The sequence below is a fragment of the Monocercomonoides exilis genome (genome assembly GCF_001643675.1).
Source record: "Monocercomonoides exilis strain PA203 chromosome Unknown scaffold25-1336746, whole genome shotgun sequence".
Lineage (NCBI taxonomy): Eukaryota > Preaxostyla > Oxymonadida > Polymastigidae > Monocercomonoides > Monocercomonoides exilis.
This window is the reverse complement of record NW_027150570.1, coordinates 878,992-900,147: the sequence shown is the minus strand read 5'-3', so window position 1 is coordinate 900,147 and position 21,156 is coordinate 878,992. Positions and strand designations below refer to the sequence as shown.

The following is a 21,156-nucleotide window of genomic DNA, read 5'->3' as shown; positions in this document are numbered from 1 at the left end:
AGAAAGAGATAGAGCGAAAGAGAGCGAAAAAGAGAAGCAAGGAACGAGAGAAGAGAGGAAAGAAGAATAAGAGAACTGATTAAGATGAGGAAGGCATTGAAGCCTGAAAAAGATGAAAATAGCTATGTTGATGAAAAAGAAAATAAAGTGAAAGCAGAAGAAAACGAGAGTTTATCATTGATTGGAAGAAATTCTTTGAAGGAAACAAAGAAGAAAGAAGAAAGTGAATGCCTTTACAACAGCTCCATCATCAGTGACGAAGAAGAGAGAATAGAGGTGAGACGCAAACAGAGAGAAAAACTGCTTCGGTTGATAAAACTGCAGGAAATACGGAAGAAGAAAGAAGAGCAAGAAGAGCGGGAGCGCAGGAAAATTGAGAAAGAAGAAAAAGACAAGAATCTGTTTAGCAGCATCCAAGGAATACCACAACCACACCTTGAGACAGGCACGCCAACCAACCAGAAGGAGAACAAAATGGCAAGCGAGGCGCAACAAGAGGCGAAAGAAAGCCAAACGCCAATTTTAACAAAAGAGCGGAAATTGGACAGCATGCTGAATGATGTAGCTAATTCTGACTTTGATGATTTGAGCGATGAATTGGATGTGCCATACCGTTATGTGCGTATCAAAAGCGAGGAAAATGGGCAATTTGTGTGGAAGATGCGAAAAGAGCCTGTGTATGCAGCAGTCGACGCGAGGCAGACAAGAACGCGGTTGGATCTGATGAGTGCGCTGAAGAGTGGGCTGTGGCAAAGCCGGGCGGAGCTGAGAAGAGGAAGGAGGATGAAGTGGAGGGGCTGGTGGACACACAAAGAGGAAGCAGAAGTGACACACAGGAAGGGAAGGAAAGGAGCAGGGAAAGGATCACCTCTGCTGTTTCAGAATGAGAAAGGGATAAGAACATTCAGTCAGAGCAGTGTGCCCGGAAGAAGAGATGCGTTGTCGAAGCTGTTTTCTTCACTGTCGTTCTCAAAGTTGGCATCTTTCTTCACGTCGCAGAATTCAATGGAGATGGATTTGATGTTGAAATGCCCTGCCCTCAATTTGGTTGCGCCTTTTGATTCAGCTGCTGATTTTGTTCAAATACAAATATTTCTCTGCATCCTCTTTCTCATTGCACCTCTTCGCTTGTCAATTCGTCCTTGTTTATGAACGTCCAACAGCAATCTTCTCCTTTACTCAGAATCTCTTCTTCTCCCTTCCTTTTGTCTCAAGCTGTTCATCCATCCATTTCTAATCCTGCTGCTCCTGGCTCACTTTCTCCACTTTCACTGCCTGCTCTTTCTTCGTCTGCTTCCTTTTCATTCAACTATCATCGAATTCAGTGCTAGACATCATCTATCGTTGCTATTTGGAAAGATACAAAGAAAAACTTATTCAAAGAATGAATATCAGCTAATATTATATATCAACGGAAACGATTCTGTTTTTTGCATAGAAAAGCTGATCAGAGGCATGCAATCAGCAAGAAAATCTATTCTGACTTTTTCATATGGATGCAGAAGCATTTGAAGTGAAAAGGAAATGGTGTTGATGCTATTTTTGTTTGGAATGGCTGGGTTCCTAAATAGACTTCGGCAGGTTACACAGCTACGAAGTCACAGTAAATTGTTGGAAATGAAACAATGAGATAAAGCGATTTTTGGGAAAAATCATATTTGAAGGGAAGTCATATGAGATTCTGGAGCTTATTGGATACAAGCAAGTTGAAATCGGAAAGGTGAAGAAAATTTAATCTGAAGAAAATTACTAGATATGTATGAATATATTCTTTTTGAAGATACAACAACAATGAATCTTTTTTCATGAGCTTAATTTGTAGTTGATGAAAAGAAAAAATTGGATGAAGAAATGTGGAAGAAATATTTTTGTCTTGCTGATGTTAAGGATTTTGATATAATTAAGTGACATATACTTCAATTGAAAAGAAGATGAAATATCAAGTATTTTTCTGTGAAATGGAAAATGGTGAAAATGAGAAAATGGAAGAAATTCTGATGAATTTAGAAAGTTTATCATTTCCTGTGATTTTTATATCAACCGCGCTGAAGGTGAGTGTTTGAAGAGTAACAAATATTGAGGTGAGGAGCGTGAGAGAGGCGTCTTGGAGGAGGGAAATGAAGCCGTTGAGGGTATATTCTATGGTGGCACATGAAATCTGTCCTTCTCTTCCACAGACATCAGCATCGGTTCCATTGCTGAAATGAATTTTATTCTGGTTGATGAGGAGGAGCCAAATATTGAACTTGGATTTATCCCATGCACCACTATATCTGTTTACGTTTGATGAAGCTGCTGAATCAAATAAAATGAATGGAGATTTGTTGGCCTTATAAAGGAAAGGGAAAAAATAGAAAAATAACTATTATTGTTCGATAAGTTTCAATAATTTTGTTTTCTTATTATTTTTTCTGTTCTTCTTATAAACTTTCTCTTTGCAATGTTGTATTTTGCCAATTATGAATTTGCAGTTTTTTTCTTTTGAAGTTTTATTCGTTTGTTTTAGTTAATTTTTATAAAACTTGATCATAAAATCCTTTTTCACCAAAAACATTAAAAAGGTATGTCTTTTTGGGGAGAAAAAATAAAACAAATATAAATTATTGAAATAAAAGCTTTGCAGTTATGAAAAATTAATTTAACTTTTTGATCAATAAATACCATTATAGATTTTATTTTTTCAATTTTTGATCTTTTTTTATGATATCAAAAAAAATCACCCAATTTCAAATTATTCAATGATTAATTATTTCTGAATAAAATGTACATATATCACATTAAATTCCTGACATCGCACAAAAAACCGGACATTATCGATTTCACAATAACTGCAAGAAAAATTATTCTGACAATTTTCCTCAAAACATATTTCAAAGATACAAACTCAATTGATAAACAAGACTTTAAAAACAGCTTCAGTTATTCTCAGAGAAATATATTTTTTTAAACACGGAGAAATAGGATTTTGAGTTTCTCCAAGTTTTTAAAAATAATTTTCTCTAAGTTCTAATGATGCTATTTTGAAATATTTGCATATCAAATGAGTTTGTATTGGTGAGGTGTGTTTTGAGGAAAAATGACAGAATTTTTCTTTTTGCAGTTATTGTGAAATCGATCTTGTCCTGTATTTTATGCGATATCTATATATGAGACTTTTCAAAAAGTTAAACACACACATGATTAAAAATTGTTTTCATATTTGCAAAATTCAATTTGAATCAACTGTGCACACCATTATTTGACTTCACACTAAAACGATGTTTTTTACTCATTTGTCAGTGAAAGAGAAATGACACTCAACAAATATTTAGCTATTATTTCTTATCTATTTCCATCGACAATGGAATTCGAAAATAAAAAATCTGATGATTTATTTTGCGCAAAGGATAATTATTTATTTGATTTTACCATAGTATTATTCAACCAGCTAAAATCGAAGAAAAAATATTTTTCAGTTCAAACATAAACTTCATAAAAATAATTTTCATATTTATATAATTTGAGTCAACTTTTTTATCGTTAAAATATACGTTTTGTATATACATTTTTTTCAAAATTTCGAATTGTGGTTACTAATTTCAATTTTTGTGAATTCATTTCAATTTCCATATTCCATTGAGCATCTCGTTTTTTTTCTCAGAATTTTCAAAGCAATTTTTGTTTTCATTGTTTTCAAAAGGCAAGCATTTGTAATTGTTATCTTCACAAAACCATCTCTTGAATCCAGCTTCATGCAGTCTCAGCTGTCTTTATATGTGTGCTTGCTCTTTTTTGTGCTGACTGAAACATTGAACACTGCTTTGCCATCCCCCTTCCATGAGCAAAAATCCTCCCCAATTGCTCATCCACTGCACACATTTCCTTGTTCAGGTTTCATCAAAATGGCTGATGATTCAAACAAGTTGTCCACCAACATCGCCAAAAAGACAATTGAACATGTTTTGCCTTCTTTCACATTTTCAAACCCTTTGATTGTTTCTTCAATGTCCACTTTCTTCTGCGTCATCAATTCTTCAATAACTATATCTTCCACTCTCATTGAACTCTCATCTTCCTCATTTGCATTCATTGAAAGTCAATCATCTTTTCGCTCCTTCAATTGTTTGATGTCTCAATCTCCTTCCTTCTTGTTCCTCCTGCAAGGTGGAACACTTGACTTTTCAAATCTCACACTTCTTCCACAACCGAACATCTATCCTCGCAGTCTCATCCAATCATCTGATGCATCCAATTCAATAACACTTAACGACTCCTGTTTGTCCAATCTTTTTGTTTCGTATTGTTTTCCGTTTCTTTCATGTGGGAAATCCAAGAGACAGTTGATCAATGACTGCTTCTTCTGCAACATGTCTGTGAAACTATTCAAGAGCAGTGATTACCAATTGGAGCATTCATGCCTGTTGAGTGTGATGGAAAACACCCTCATTTATTCATGTGTGAATGTCTTTGAAGGAGGGATCTCAAGTGGTTTGCACTCTTCACAGGAATTTGTCTGCAGAAACACTACAATAAGCAAAGGGAAAAGAGAAATGAATGCTCTTCAGAAAAAAGGACAAATGAATTTAACAAATAGCCAATCATTTTCGTTGTGCGAATGGGAAGATTGCACAGCACCACAAGGAGGTGCCCTTTATGTATATAACAATGAAAATGCAATTTTGGATGTTGAGAATTGTTCTTTCACAAAATGTAATGCTTCTTCAACAAATGGTGGTGGAATATGTGCTTTGAACATTGCAGAATGCTCAGTCAAACATTCCACATTTATCAACTGTTCTTGTGAAGGGACAAATGATTTGGGTGGAGGTGGTGTAATGATGGGGAACGTCCTAATACAGTCTTTGGTTGATGATTGCTCGTTTGAAGACTGTTCATCTGGAGAAGATGGAGGGGCAATTGAATTTCATCCAACAATGACAGAAAAACAGAAAAAATGTATTATTGATTCAATGTTTTTGTTTTGCAGTGCCAATGATACAATAGATGGAAATGGTGGAGCTATTGAACATTGGAATCCAACGGACAAAGTGGTTATTTCCAATTGTCTCTTTTGTCATTGCCATTCAATGTGTGGAGGAGGTGCTGTCACACAGCACGTTAACGCAAATAATGATGGTATCTTGTTTTATTACTGCTTTTTTCACAACAATACATGCGAAAGGGGAGGACGTGATATTGTTTTATATGGCTCAACATCAAACAACATAGATCAAAGCTGCTATTCTACAACACAAACAGAAAATAGAGTGAGCACAAAATATGATTCAATCGAAGATAGAAGTGAATGGCTGAGAAACGATTTTGAAAGTGTGAGATTTGTCTCATCAACTGAAACACAGCCAAATGCAAAAGACACATATGCATGCGGAATTAATGAGTCTCATCCATGTGGCACCATCAGTCGTTGCTTCACTCAGCTGATCCCGGATGTTGTGAAGGATGTCCAGATACTCACAGGAACAATTGTTGAAACAAAAAGTGTGGATTGTGGCACAAACTCTTTCACAATATATGGCCAGAGTGGTTTGAGCACAACAGTGCAGACAGAATTGGAAACAGCTGGGTTGTCTCTTTTTGCTGTCTCGACAGGCACATTGACTGTGAGTGACTTTGTCCTTTTACACAGTTCGGCTCATCCAAATAATCGTGCCTCGAGGCTGTTTGAGATTTCTGGAGCAGGAGAGATGTATGTGAGCAGACTGAACACATCTATTGGAAGTGGGCAATCAACAGAAACAGCATTCACAACAGAGCTGCTCAATGTTCAGAATGGTATGCTGCAGGTGGACAATGTGAACTGGGCAAAGACGATCTCCACAACTTCATTGTTTTCGCTTTCTTCGACAAATGAAATATCATTGACGCTTTCGGAGTGTGCCTTTGATGGGATTGAGAGAACAAATAGTGAAGCAGCTGTAATCTCATTTTCCAACGATAAGATTAACATTAAGCTGAATTCATGCTCATTTTCTGGTTGTGGGAGCACAGGCTCAGAGAATGGAGGATCAATGATGTTATGTGCAGGAGTAGAAAATGAAGTGAAAGTGAATGGCGGATCTTTCGATGGATGCTTTTGTTCGGCATCCAATGGTCTTGGGGGTGGAATCCTCCTTCAGTTATCGACTGGAAGTCCAAACATCCTGATCTCATCTTCATTTGGAACGAACACAGCCAAATGGGGGAATGATATCTTTGTCCTTTCACCAGACCTGGAAGAAACTGCAAAGTCACAAAAGATTACGTGTGTGACAGCCTCTTTGGATTCTTTTGACAGAGTGCAAGGATATGACAATGGAAATACGACTGTGGCCATCCCTCTGTGCATATATCTCCTTCCCACCCCGGAAGAAATATATGTGAGTAATACTGAGGCATCTGATCATTCTCATTGCGGAATAGTCAAATTCCCCTGTTTGACAATAAAGCACTCTCTCACACGTCAAACAGAAACAAAGAAAGTTGCTGTGAGTGGAATGATTATGATGGCTGATGAATTGGCTTTTGCCAATCAGAAGCATGAAATCCGAGGAAATGATGATGAAAGTGGCTGGACAGTCTCTGATTCGAGTGCAACATCCAATTCAGCGATGGTAATAACAAGCGTTGAAACAGTCTTGTCAAAACTTATCTTCTCTCTTCCTTCTTCTTTTTCATCACATTCCACTTTTATTTCATCATCTTCTTCATCACTAACGCTGTCTCAATGTTCTTTAACTCTTCAAGATTCTTCATCAGAACTGGTATCCTTATTCTTATCCATTGCCTCGGGAATCCTGACAATTGATTCGTTCTCAGCTTCGTCAATCCCTTTGAGCGGAAATCCATTGATCTCATTGACTGGAAGTGGTTCAAAGGCCGAGTTGATGAGCAATCAGTGGTTGAGCATGACGAACTGCACTTTCACAGAAATAGAAAGAACAGCTGGAAGTGGAGGCTGTGTGAGCATTGACAACAGCAATGATGAAAATTCAAATGGAGAAATAAATATTGAAGAATGCGTTTTTGATGGATGCTCTGTGCTTGCTGATGGAAGCAGAGGAGGGGCAATGTTTTCTCAGTTGAAAGGGAACACAAAATTGAATATTATTTCTTGCACATTCGCAGGATGCACTGCACCGACTGGAGAGGAGAAATCTGGCTTTGGAGGAGGAATGGCACTGAAGTTGATTGATGATTATTCTTTGTTTGTGATCTCATCTCCTGTTTTTGGCCCAGAAAAGCCGAATGTTGCAAGATATGGAAATGACCTGTTTGTCGAATCGCCAAGCCTGACAAAGAGCATCACAAATGCATCCCTTCCGTTTGTATCTGAGCATCTGACTGATATTTCCTTGGATTCGATGAGAGGGTTTGATGGAAGTGACACAACAAATGCCATCCCTCTGGTGTATTTCTGGATTGCACTTGGATCAGAGATATTTGTTGGAGGTGAAGGAAAAGATATGGGTGCCTGTGGGTTTTTGGATTGTCCTTGCCTGTCAATCGATTACTCTCTGGATCGATTGCCTGAGGGAAATGAAAGGGATATAAAGATCAAAGGAAACGGAATTCTTCAGAAATGTGTTGATGTCAGCGGGGCTGCAATAAAATCGGATAATAGCCTCATTAGCTCCTTGGAATGTCTCGCTTCGCTTGAAGGAACAGAGGAAGCAGCAATGAAGATTCAGGGAATTACAAACTTCGAACTGATAAACTTTGTGATGCCATCTTCATTCACTGGTGATGTTAAAAGTTTGAAGCATGTTGGCTCAAGTGATGCGTCGTTGACTGTGAAGGACTGTTCATTCACAAAAATGGAAGAAAGCGGAGAAGAAATAATCAGCTATGGATTGATCAAGGCAGATGGAGGCACAGTTCAATTGGAATTGGTGACAATGCAATCGTTATCTTTTTCAAAGGATGTGATTTCTGTGTTATCTTCAACGATTCTGAACATCAAAAATCTGACGATGAGGAATGTTGATCTGGATGGAGCAAGTGGATTGAGCATTTCAAAGAGTTCGAGAAGAGGAAAAAATGAAGTTGAACAAGATATTGTTGTTGAGTGGAGTTCATTCGAAGAAGTCACCCAGAACACAACTGCTGATATTCCTGTCATTCGAAATGACAATGATGTTGAGCCTTTGAAAATGGTGATACGAAACACAACGATGAAGAAGTGTGGTGGAACGAGGTGTGGAAAGGGAGGGGCAATATTTTCCCTGTTGAACGAAGGAGGAAAGTTTGACTGCTCGTTTTGCACGATTTCTGAGTGCTTCTGCTCAACCACAGGAAGAGGCGGGTGGCTGTTTCTGGAGTGCACCTCGACAGCTGAGCAGCCTCTGAACTTTGTGTTCTCGAATATTACGTTCAAAGATAACTCAGCGTTTAGAGGGAGAGACGTGTATGTTCGATGCCACTCACTCGAAAATCAAATTGCAGATGAACAATTCTTGCTGGACTTCCGAGCGCCGTTTGTGAAGGATCTAGCAATGTGGGGCTGCACAACCGACTCGTTTGTGGGGGAAGAGGATCTGCTGCTGAGGGTTGTGAAATACCAGAGCGAGACGATCTTTGTGTCTTCTGTTGCAGACAATCACACAGACAGCAAGCAATGTGGAGAGTTCGGCAAGCCTTGCGAATCGCTGAACGAGGGGGTGCAGCACATCGTTCCGTCTCAATACTCCCAGCTGCTGGTGTCGCACCAGACAGCCATCTGCGCGCCATGCAGCGCAACCAGCGTGAGCATCCGCTCGCTCGAGTCCCCGTCCTCTGCGCTTGTCCATCTCGACACCCCCATCCAGCACTGCCCAGCCATCCTCGCAACCTCTGCAAACGTCCGGATCGAGTGCCTCGACTTCCTCTTCAGCCAATCCTTTTCGCACACAGGCAGTGCTGTTGTGTGCCACACCGATGGCCACCTCTCGCTCTCCTTTGTCCAGTTTGCTTCCTCTTCCGCTTCATCAGCCACCTCGACAACCACCTCGCCAACCGCCTCGCCAGCTGCACACCCAGTGCTCCTCAACTCCTCCCTGCTCGCCATCGAGGGTGGCCACCTGACTGTCGACAACTGCTCCGTCCTGCACCTCGCGTTCGCTCTCCCGCCTTTCCTCCTCTCCGCTGCCGACCATGTCGCCCTCGCAAACATAAACCTCCAGCACCTCCAGCTGTCAGCCAGCGCCTTCGAGTTCCGCCAGTGCCAGAGCGCCTCGGCACACAGCGTGGCAGCCGAGCATCTGGTGTTTTCGCAGGGCAGCATCCTCTGTCTCCCCGCCACTGCCACGGGAGACATTGCCTTTTCTGGCTCGTCTTTCCACAACTGCACAAACACATGCTCCAGCACCAGCACCAGCACAAGCACAAGCACCTCCTTCAGCTCGTCTGTGCTTTCTGCGTCTTCCTCTTCTGCACACATATCCCTGTCCAACTTCACCTGCTCACAATGTGGCCCATCCTCTGGCAACGATGCAGATGGACAAGCACAGCAGGGGAGCGTTGTGAGTGTGAGCAATGCAGCAGATCTCTCGCTGGCCATGTGTGTGTTTGAGGGAGCACCCACAGGAACAGCTGCAAGTGCAAGTGCAAATGGAAACAGAAACAGCGCAGACAGCATCTGCTCGTGGAATGCATCGCTGGTCCATCTGTGCAACACAACAGCAGCCATCAGCGATCTCACAGTGGCAAACGCATCGGATGGAGCGCTGTCTGTCTCGGGAGGCACTGTCCGCATGGACGATGCAAAGTTTGTGGGGAACAGCCCCTCTGCCCGCAGCAGCCCTTCGGCCAGCAGCTATCCGTCTGCCCGCCGGAACATCGCCTGCTCCGATGGGGCGTCGCTGACGCTGGCGAGCTTGAAAGGGGGAGACGGCGCGAAAGACAACACCTCTCTGTGGATACTGGACAGCGGATGCACGCTTGCCGGCATCCCCCGCCACAGGCTGTCCCCCTTCTTCATCCCAACACTCCGTTCTGCACACGAGGCGGGAAACGAAGCAGATGAACAGAGCGAGGTCACAATCAGATTCCAGGGAGAGCTCCTCTTGCCCTGCAATCTGTCGTTCCGGCTGGCAACAACCATCGGAACCGAGGAATTGCTGCATCGGTACGAGTTCGATGCAAAAGGGCTTGTCTCGGAAAAGGAGGCCTTTGGGGTAATACAAGGGAGCATCCTTCGAGAGGCGCCAGCAGAGGCAGAGGTGTCTGTGTGTCTGCTCTTTGGCAATGCTGATGCTCCCTCTGCCACTGAGCCTTTCATTCTGAAGAATGCAAGTGAAGCAAAGAATGGAGACGAAAAACTTGTTGAAGGAGGAAAGAAAGAAAAATCAATATGGCCGATTATTGTTATCATTGTGTGCATAATATGCATTATACTGCTTGTAGTCATTGTTGTTCTGGCTGTTCGTTGGAGGAAGGCAAGGAATGAGAACAAAGATCTAAGAGAGATTGTGAATGACACGGTGAAGAAAGATCCGAAGCTGATTGAGATGGTAACAATGGAAATGTCACCTGAGGAGCAGTGGAGGAAAGCAGAGAAGGAGGCAGAGAAGAAAAATGAAGAGAGGATAAAGAAGAGAATATATGATACGAATATGCAACATTCAGAATCGTCGGAGTATCTTTTGGCTGAGAGTGGATCCACTGAATACATTCTGGGAAAGGATTCAGACAAGATTCCAGAATGGATGCTGGAGAAGGATGAAGAGGAAGAGACAAGAAAGAGATCTCCTTCTCCATCCATTTCATCCACTTCAACCACAGACACATCAGATACAGATTCAACATTTGTTCAGAGAGAGGACCTGTGCCCAACCACTTCATCCATGTCGAATCTGGTGGATGCAATGGCATGTTCATCTCCTCATGAGAAGCTGATTGTGGATTTGAGGGATTCTCTGTTCATGTTGCTGCACGGAAAAAATGAGAAGAAGGAGATGGCGATTGGAACTTTTCAGGAGAGAGAACAGACAGCTGCCCAGATCCTGTTCTGGGTGGCGAATGGGGCACTTCACTCGTTTGAAGAAATGGACAATCCTCTTCAATCGCTTGCCAATCTGAGTCCTCACATCGTGCTGTTTTCGGAACATATGGTCATCTGCATTGTGATGCACTCTGACTTATTGTCTAATGATGATTCGGATTCATCGTCTGTCTCATCATCGACTGTTGCAACTTCTGCCAGTGATGATGATGATGAAAGTGACTCTCTTCCTTCATCGGCGTTTGAGGATGAAGATGACTTCAGGAAAGAGTGTTTGAGATGGAAGGCGCCTGAGCTGCTGATCAACAAGAAGATGAGAGCAGCAAAGGAGTCGGTTGTATTTTCGATTGGGATGATGCTGTGGGAGTGCCTGACGCTGCAGATCCCGTTTGGGGAGTATGAGGCAGAGGTGGCAGGGCAGAAGATTGCGAACGGAGAGCGGCCAGCACTCGAGGCAGTGCAGCGCTCCTCCTTCTTTGTTCTGGTGAAGAGCTGTGTGTCCCAGTCGCCTGGTGCACGCCCCTCCCTTGTCCAGCTCAAAAGAGAGTTCATCGGGCGCTTCCCGCCTGGCGCAGCTGTCCTCACCCTCACAGACGCAGCCGACCTCGAAGACTCGGTCGACGGGCACAGGCAAGGCACAACATCCTTGGCCTTCTCAGCCAGCAGCACTGCCAACGAAGCCCAGCCAACGGTCAACACCAAAAACCGAGAATGAAAAAGAAATGAGAAAAAAGAATGTGTATTTGAAAGAAGAGAATTTCAATTGCGCTGGTGATCATCGCCAGTGATGTTTGTTTTGTGTTTGTTTTTTCCCCCTAAAGTTTGCTTATTTGTTTGCACAACGCACATATTTTGCTCCTCTTGGCCTCATTTTCGCAGAACAGGCGATTCTCAACGACAGAGTCGCACTGCCATGTGCTTCTGCATCCTTGCTCAGGCTTGCGACAGCCAAGGGCTTTCCCTGAAGCCCTCCGGCAACCAATAATCGATTGTCTGAGCCAGGCCTTGCCAATTCGCATTGCATCACCCTCGGCCTTCTTGGCCAAAGAATGGCACAAAAGCCAAGCACAAAAGGGTATTCAATATGCTGAGGTTGGAAGCATCATAAAAAATATTATTTCTTTCCTTTGTTTTGCTTTTCCATTTTTCGTTTCACTGCTTCAACAATAAAAGATTGCAGCCACATCACTCTGAAGATACAATAATTATTGACTTTTTTTTTATTATTTTATTTTCCTTCTGTTTTTATTTTTCCTGCAACCAAAGAAATTCCTTTTCCATATTCCCTTGCTGATGCTCCTCCGATGCCTCTGGCTTCGATCCTATCTCCTGCATTGCGCTGGATTGCGCCAATTTTAGCGAAGCCAAAGCCATCTGAATATGCTGTCTTTTGTGGTGTCTTGCTGTGCCTGTTGCTACTCCCTTGCTTCCCCAAAGCAGCACAACGCCCATTCCATCTGTTCTCCTTGCTGGACAAAAGCAATCTCTTCCAGCCACTCATTCGAGTTGATTGTGCACATGGCCCGCACGATTCGTTCCCTCTTCCCTGATGCTTTCTTTTTAAAAATCATCATATTTGATAAAGTGGATTATTTCTTTCAAAAATCAGAAATAATACTTGCTTCAAAAGAAAAAATGAAAAGAAAATGGATAAAAAGAATGAAAAAGTTTGTTTCAAAAAATTGGAAAAATTCAATGGAAACTTCTTTTTGTTTATTGAATGCTTAAAAAGAAAAAAGAGAGAGAAGAAAAATAAAAGTATACGTTCGATCCAAGGATTTTTTCATTAAAGCGTTTCTTTCATGGTTTTTAAATGAAGTCTCGAAATTTCATTTCAAAATCTGTGTTGAACAAGGGTCAAGGCAAAGAAACACAAAAAGATGTGGAGATGGCTCTGGTGGCTCTGAGTAATGTTAGAGACTCTGAATGAGCATTTCTATTTCCATTTTTTAATATTATTAAACATCTCTCTCTCTCATTCACTCTCATTCACTCTCGGACTCTTCCTTTCTTTTGCCTTTCTTTCCTCAGCTTTTGTCATTCTGCTTTCATCTGTCTATTTTTATTGCTGAAGTTAACAAAGTCGACTCGCTCATCTCCCTTCCAAACACTTCAATCCAGTCGTTTAGCTCCAACTGCGAGAAGCCAATCAGAGCACATTCACTCTGCTTTCCCCCACTTTTCTGGATCTTCTGTCGCTCATCCATCTTTTTTCCCCCTTCATCTGTTTTGCTTTCGCACAAGCACTAATCGCTCCATTCATTGAAAGCAATGCGTCTTTCTTCAGCTTCCCTGCACAATCTCCCTCAAGCTGCTCATTTCAGGTCGTCCTTTGATTTTCTTTCTCCTTTTCTTCAGTTATGTCCCTCATTTGCTTTTCATCTCAGATGACTCTTTAATTCATCCTCCAGACTCCATTGCTCTAAAGCCCGCTTTCACAGAATCGTATTATCATTGCATTGTACTCATTCACCAGAAATATGCTCCTTCGTTGATGAATTCTGGTGAGGTTTCGAAGGAAACGAACAAATCGCATTGCTGTCTATGGTCGAAATAGAAAATGAAAATTCTCTCTTTTGTCTTTTTCTCCACTTTTTAAAACAAGAAGAAGAAGAAGAAGAAGAAGACGAAGAAGACGAAGACGAAGACGAAGACGAAGACGAAGACGAAGACGAAGAAGAAGAAGACAAAGAAGAAGAAGAAGAAGAAGAAGAAGAAGTTGATGAAGAAAAGCTATGATTTTCATCATTTACAGAAGGAGCTGAAGATATTAAAGAGATTATTCAACTGCTTTTCAGAGGCAAAATAATTGGTGTTTCCACCAAAAGAACCATGACAATCAAATTAAAATTTGATGAAAAACAATTGAAACCAGATTATTCAGAAAATTCAGCTCTTTCATCTTCAGTCAAAACGGCTTTCGCTTTGCTCCATTTGATAAAAACAGAAAAAAAATGTCTTCTCAATCCAATAAGTGCAATATTTCCTCTTTCTTTCTTCAACCTCTCTTTCTTCATCCGCAACTAGTAGAATTCCAAATTGAAGCATGTGAACAGGAGAAGTTCCATTCAAAAGATGTGTTGTTGAATGTGCCAATGAATGAAGAAGGTGGATTTTTGGAAACAACTTCATTTCAGAGCAAGATGACAGAGAAACCACAAACAAGGCATCGGCTCTTTTGGGGTGAAGAGAACATGATGAAAATTGCACTGGCAACCTGAGAAATGGAGAAAGAGGAATTGAAGATCTCAAGTGTAAAAATGATGAAGGATTTGAGGTGTTTGAATTACAGCGATTGCAATGAAGGAGAAGAGGATTTCCGAATGGAAGTTGATGGAACATGTGTCGAAGATGAAGACGTGAATGAGTAAAAATGCACAACAACAAAACAAATATGAATGCAAATAAAAGAAATTCAAAATAAAGTGAATTACAAATCTGAATGTTACACCAGTAGAAAAAAAGATTGAGAGGTGAAAACAGAAACGAAAGGCCAAAAAAAAATTATTCGAAATTAGCTGCAAAACAACTTCAAGAAAAATTCATAGAAAAAAAAAAGAAGAACAGGAAGTAAAACTCTGATGAATATCTTGAAACAGATGGAGAAATTCACTTCTTGTTTGTTATTATTTCATGATTCTTAATGATAAACAAAATAATAGTTGAGATCTTTTGATAGCCTCCTAATACCAGAAAAATAAATAATTGATCGATAGAAGCTGATAATAATATCTTCATATCCTTCTTCTTCCATCTTCTCACGCAGCTTTCGATACAGCATCATTTTCTGCTTTGCTTTTTCACTTTCTTCTTTCTCCTTTCCATTCAGCCAGCTCCAGGCAAACCAAACAAACGAAGTCAAGCTATTTTTCTTTTCCTTTTTCCTGCTCAATATTCGAGAAAGCTTATAAAACACATAAGCGCTTAACGTTGTAACTTCCTGTTTAATTGTTGGCCCATGCATTTCCTCCAAAATGAAATCGATAGCCTCTTCACACAGCAAATAATCCTCAGATTCTGCTTTTTGTAAAATGAAATAACTCAAAAATGAATAGTACTTCTTATAGACTTTTCTGTGATTGCACTTCGCTGCTCCACAAATACCTATAATAAGCTTTGTCAGTTTGGTGAATTCCTCATTCTGTAATTGGCCTAATGTACCAAAGACATCCAAAGCTTTGAGCCATCTCTCCAAAGTAATTCTTTCTTTCATTTCTTTGTCTTCTTTTCTCGTCCAATCCACATTTCTTGTCAGAGCTTCCATTTCTCTTGCAGCTTCCCTCACAAAATGAAGCTCATTCGCAATAATATCTTCCAAACTTTTGTTATATCTAAATCGACGCATTAAAATCCACCAAGCAGATTGATATGCAACATGAGTGAGGTTGTGATGCTCCTGATGATAGTGGATGATTTCTGTGATCTTTTTTATGTTCAATTTTTTGTCATAAATCTTCACGAAAGAAATATAAAAATGTTATCAAAAATGAAGAATTAAGTTCATACATCAAATTTCCTATCGTCGCCCAATACAAACAAAGCCATTTCCACTTCTTTTTGTGTGTTTAAAGTTTCCTCTTTGTTCAAGGCAACTTTCACAACGCAAGACATACAAATTGAAAGCAATTTTTTTGAAATGTCGCTGTCCTGCAGCATCATGTAGCATTCGCAAAGATCTGCAATAAGCTTTTTGTTCTTTTCTTCTTTTTTCTTATCTTCCTCAATAATCATCTCCTCAAATCTTTTGCACAACAAAGAATTGGAAAAACAACAGAAAGTTGTTTTACTTATCACTTCCCAATATCCAATAAGCTTCAACAACGAAATCGTGTTTTCCAATGATATTTTCTTTTCTTCTATCATTTTGTGGATTTTATCTAATTTTTCATCTGCGATAATGAAAAAAAAAATCTGTTGAATTCATTTCATCCATTAGTTTGTTCGTTTCTTCGATTTTCTGTTTTTGTTCAATTTCAGAACAATTCTCCAGTTCAGAAAACAATTCTTCAAAATTAACAAAGAAGAGAACGCAATCATCAGGAATTCAAACGAAAAATGTTTGCGTACCAATGAATTTTGCGTTTGGAGGCTTCTGCATTTTTTCCCAAGCAAATGAAATCAGAAGACATCGTTAAACACCATTTTCATTGAACAATCAATACAATATAAGCTTTCATACCACACTCATTTGCATTGACATTATTAACAAGCAACTATCGAGTTAAGCAATGAATAATTGAAATCTGTTTCTTGTAATGGATTCAACGATCGAATTGATTATTCCAAATACAAAAATATTTATCGACAAAATGAGAGATCGATTATAGACTACTGGTTGCAGCGAAAAATATATGATATGCTATGTATTCTTTCATCACTGGAAAAACATTGTAATTAATTCAAAAATTTGATAAATTCTTCTTTATTTACTTTGTTAAATATGAGATACAAAAAAGTTTTTCACTATTATTGCTTCAAACATTAGCTTGAATTCAATGTGAGTCATTTTGAAACAAATAATATTAAATTATAAAGTTGAACGCTCAAAGTTTTTGAAAATAAATTTTTCAGAAGATAGATTTAAATTTATTAAGTTTAATTTTTTGACCAAAGTTTTGATCGTGTTGACCTCGTTAGTATTATTTTTGAATTTTTCTTTTTTAAAAAATTTGGTAATAAAAAAACTTTTGAGATTCATACTTTTTTTTTTGTTCCACAACTATTTCCTGTGAATGAGAACAAAACGTACTGTTCAAAAAATAACACAAAGAAAGTTTAATTTCAAAAAAAAAAAAAAAAAAAGACTAAATGGATACAAAGCAATCAATAAAATTGAAATATTCATTTTCGACTCAAAATTCAAGCGATAAATAATTGCCTTTTTCATCAAAAAATCTAAGATCAAACCCTAATAATATTATTTCTCATAACTTCTAATTAGGTTTTGGAGAGGCTGTTGGTATCAATGCCTACACAACGAGTGAATTAGGGTATAATATAAATTAAAATATGAACCTAAATCACAGATTAGGGTTTTATTTATCAAAAAAAGACTTGAAACAGGTGATTTAATGATTAAGAATTTCATAAATGGGTCACAAATTCAATTATTCGAATTCGACAAAATTTACCAGAAAAAATATCCCACATGGACTTATAACTTATTTTGATAACGAACATTTACGTTTTTAAAGCATTTTGAACAGTAATTTTTGTTCCCACTTACCCTATTTCCATTTCCACCATCCGTTTTCTTTTCTAGCATTTCTTGTTGTTTTCGTCACTTTTCATTTGTTTTATGATACTTTAATCTCTAATTCGAATTACCAAATGACAAAAATGAATGATTATATTAGTTGGATTAAAAATATTTGAAGTGTTCGTATATTCTACAAATTATGCAAACATATTTGTATATTTTCATCAATTTTCTGTGAACGAAGTTATTTGATAACTTCATTTTTGATCTTAACCGTCATTCCTGCTCACTTTTTCTTTTTATTGTTTTCTGAAACTTGTGAGAAGAGTTTTCATGTCAAAGTACTACGACGGTATAAACATAGCATTTTAATTAATTATTTGTTTGAATTTTTGATTTTTAGATTATGATGATTACGATGATGATTATTATGATGACAACGACATGGACGATGAAGACTACTTTAAAGGTTTCTGGTTTATGATGGAAAAAAAAACTTTAATTCATTTCCTCATCATCTTTGATAACAGCTCTTCAAGAAAAAAAGTTAACAAAGGTTAAATCTCAAGAAAAACAAAAGCCTTCTCCGCAGCCAAAGCCAAAACCAAAACCACAACCAAAGCCAAAACAAGACAAAAACACATCCACAAATGCCTCAAAATCACAATCGAAATCATTTACTCCTTCAGGAACACAAGCCACACAAACCTTTCCCCAAAAGCAAAAGTCAAAAGATAAAAAATCATTAGATCAAATAGGTGTGATCCAAATGTCAATGCAAACCGCCGCCATACCTAAACCTCCTCAAAAACAGGGGAAAGATTCAGTTTCGGTTGTTGTATTTGGACACGTCGATGCAGGGAAGAGTTTGCAGATTTATTCATTCAATTTTTTTTAACAAATTTGATTTTAGGTACCTTAATGGGTCAACTTTTACTTCTGACTCACAATGTTGAATCACGGCTTGTAACGAGGTATGAGCGAGATAGTAAGACAGCAGGAAAGGGATCATTTGGCTTGGCATGGGTGATGGACAGCTATGAGGAAGAAAGAGCGCGTGGAGTGACGATGGCCACAACAGCTGTAACAGTCGAGCTAAGATCGAAGCGAGTCACGCTTTTGGACACGCCGGGGCATCGGGATTTCATTGAAGGCATGATTAGCGGAGCAAGCCAGGCCGATGCGGGTGTGTTGGTGATCGACGGGGCGCCGGGGGGATTTGAGTCTGGATGGAGCGAAGGAGGGCAGACGCGGGAGCACATGAAGATAGCACGTGCAGTCGGGGTGGAGTGGCTGATTGTGGCGGTGAACAAACTGGACTCCTACTTCGGAGAGCAGGAAGAAGGCGGGGAAGCAAAGGGGAACACAGAAGAAAAGGAAGCTAAAGCTGCTGCTTCATCATCATCTTCTTCTTCTTCAATCACTGGTGCGCAATCACTTGCATCCAGCCGTTCGTTTGAGCGGTTCCGGTTTATTGTAACGAAGATGACGCCGCAGCTGACGAAGATTGGATTTCCGCCTTCGAAAGTGCGTTTCATGCCCATCTCAGCCATAAAAGGGTGGAATATCATACAGAGCACGCCTCTGTACCAGAAGAGCAGCACAGCTCCTTCTTCTTCTGCTTCTGCTTCTGCCTCTGCCTCTGCCTCTTCTTCTTCTTCTTCTTCTTCACCTGAAAGCAGTCCAAAGGCATTCACATACTCTGCACTGCCGTGGGGAATGACAACACAGCAGCAGAAAGGAGGAGCAGAAAGACAATCACAAAAAGACCAACAACAACAGACGCAACAGATACAGACACAACAGACAGGAAAAGGGAAAAAGAAAGGCAAAAGCAACTCCCAATCGCCTCCTCCAGTGCTATCGCCTTCTTCTACGCCTTCGCCTCCGCCTTCTTCTTCCTCTTCTTCCTCTTCCTCTTCCTCTTCTTCTTCGTCGTCCACTGATCTTCCACCACAACCTGTCTCTGATGGGTCTCTTGACATTCTCGACTGGTACAGAGGACCTCCTCTCATCGAGTTGATAGGTTTGATTGCAAAATGATTTTATTCATTTTTATTTATTTTATTTTTTGTTTATATTTTTTGTTTAATGTTTATTTTCTTTCTTTTTTCTTTCTTGTTTTTTTTTTTTATTCTGTTTATTTTATTCGCTTTTTTTCGATATTTCTATTTATTTATTTGCTTGTTCACTTTTCATGTCTTCAATTAATTATTCATCTTTTTTTTTTCCTTTTCTTTTCCTCCCCCCAGACTCACTCCCCGTCTCCTCATCCTCTTCTTCTTCTTCTTCTTCTCTCTCTGCTCCTCTTCTGATTGTCGTCACAGATGTCTACCAGCGCCCCTTCACTCCTCTTCTTTCTGTTGTTGGGCGAGTCGATTCCGGCGCTGGGGGAAAAGGAACACCAATTGTGGCATCGCCCTCAGGAGACCAGGGAATAATCAAAGGTGTCAGCTGTGCGGGGGATATGCAAGGAGGAGGAGCAGGAGGAGGGAGAAGTATGTCTCCATCCCCGTCTCTTGTGTCTTCTTCGCTTTCTCCATCGCTTTCTCCTTCTTTGCAATCGTCGTCATCATCATCTTCTTCTTCTTCCTCTTCCTCTTCCTCTTCCTCTCCTTCTTCTTCTTCTTCTCCTTCCTCATATGACTGGGCTGCTCCTATCCCGTATGAAGAGCGCGAGTGGTTTTATTGTGGCGATGTGGTTGAGCTGTCTGTGATGCCATCGAAGACAACTGGATTCAGAGTGAGGTGTGTGTGAATGTATTGTTTGAGATTGTCTCATCTGCATTAAAAATTAGAATGATGATGGTGGTGGTGGTGATGATGAGATGACATTGTGTTTTGTTGGACTATGTTATGTTTGGATGTATTTTATTTATTAATTTATTTATTTGCTATTATTACCTTTTGTGAATAATGTATCTGTTTTTTACTTTGCATTTTTAACCGAAAAAAATTTTTTTTCTAATTTCAATTTGTTCTTTGACAATACTCTATCTGCTTTTCCAAATATTCTTTCATATTTATTTATTTATTTATTTATTTATTCCATTCTCAGTGTTGGTGATGTGATAAGCACACCAGTCGATTCATGTCTCTTATCTCAGACTTCCTCCTCTTCCGCATCGCCTTCCCAATCTTCCTCTTCTTCTTCCTCTTCTTCTTCTCTTCCTCCCCTCTCCTTCATCAGCATCAAACACACGTCTCGTTTCCTCGCCAACATTGTCTGTGTCTCTCAGCTCCACCCCCTCCTCAGAGGAACAGCTGGCACTTTACACTCCATGGCAAAGGCCGAAGGCGCCACTATTCGCGAGCTCCTCTGCATATTGGATGAGAAAACGAGGAAAGTGAAAAGTCGGTTTGTGGGGGAAGATGGTTATTTTGGTGTTGATAAATGGGATTTTATTTATTTATTTATTTATTTCAAACATAAAACTTTTTATTTTTTTCATTTGTCTTTCAATATACCAATAATTATATGTTATTATTATAATTATTAAAATTATTTATTATTCCTTTCACAGCTATCCTCGGCTGATCCCTTATGGAGCAGTTGGGCTTGTGAAGATTGAGACTGATGCTCCGATTGTTCTTGAGGCTGCACCAGCAGCAGCTGATGCGTCATCGCCTTCTTCTGCCAGACGTGCTGGCCGCTTTGTTATGCACCAAGGCAAAGACACTATTGCTGTGGGTATTATTACAAGGCTATTCTAAATAACTTTTTTTGAAGAAATTATCTTTATCTTTTTTGATCTTTTTTTCCAAAATCAGTGCATTTGTGCGTTTTAATATTCAATTCACTTCAATTTTAAATTTTAGATGATTTTATTTCATTTCCCCACATCATATTCAAAACAGAAACAGTTCAGTTTTCAATTCGACAATATGGGCAAGGATCCAATCCCAAAAACATAAATAACTGCTTTTCTTTTTATGAAATGAAATGCTATAATCGAAAATGTTGAGCAATTTGGACTTTATTAACCAATGTTAAGAATAA

At 39.6% G+C, this 21,156-nt stretch overlaps 5 protein-coding genes across 5 annotated transcripts; 3 read left to right on the top strand and 2 right to left on the bottom strand.

Moving 5' to 3' along the window:
- Positions 1-84: 84 nt before the first annotated feature.
- MONOS_7097 (uncharacterized protein) lies at positions 85-1,152 on the top strand (the record flags this gene model as incomplete). Its single annotated transcript, XM_067877396.1, has 1 exon — positions 85-1,152. One exon carries the CDS (start codon positions 85-87, stop codon positions 1,150-1,152), a length of 1,068 nt encoding a protein of 355 aa, XP_067726660.1.
- A 2,579-nt stretch (positions 1,153-3,731) lies between these two features.
- On the top strand, positions 3,732-11,672 carry MONOS_7096 (uncharacterized protein; the record flags this gene model as incomplete). Its single annotated transcript, XM_067877395.1, has 1 exon — positions 3,732-11,672. The coding sequence occupies one exon, from the start codon at positions 3,732-3,734 to the stop codon at positions 11,670-11,672; it is 7,941 nt and encodes a 2,646-aa protein (XP_067726659.1).
- Positions 11,673-11,783: 111 nt separating this feature from the next.
- On the bottom strand, positions 11,784-12,458 carry MONOS_17644 (uncharacterized protein; the record flags this gene model as incomplete). The annotated part of the gene is made up of 2 exons (XM_067870583.1): positions 11,784-12,044; positions 12,219-12,458. 2 exons carry the CDS (start codon positions 12,456-12,458, stop codon positions 11,784-11,786), a joined length of 501 nt encoding a protein of 166 aa, XP_067726658.1.
- A 2,139-nt stretch (positions 12,459-14,597) lies between these two features.
- Positions 14,598-15,688, bottom strand: MONOS_7095 (uncharacterized protein; the record flags this gene model as incomplete). Its single annotated transcript, XM_067877394.1, has 2 exons — positions 14,598-15,410; positions 15,464-15,688. 2 exons carry the CDS (start codon positions 15,686-15,688, stop codon positions 14,598-14,600), a joined length of 1,038 nt encoding a protein of 345 aa, XP_067726657.1.
- A 1,801-nt stretch (positions 15,689-17,489) lies between these two features.
- On the top strand, positions 17,490-21,032 carry MONOS_7094 (putative Hsp70 subfamily B suppressor 1; the record flags this gene model as incomplete). The annotated part of the gene is made up of 7 exons (XM_067877393.1): positions 17,490-17,508; positions 17,560-17,625; positions 17,687-18,022; positions 18,070-19,182; positions 19,409-19,904; positions 20,215-20,514; positions 20,681-21,032. The coding sequence occupies 7 exons, from the start codon at positions 17,490-17,492 to the stop codon at positions 20,868-20,870; spliced, it is 2,520 nt and encodes an 839-aa protein (XP_067726656.1). The 3' UTR covers positions 20,871-21,032.
- Between the last annotated feature and the right edge of the window lie 124 nt (positions 21,033-21,156).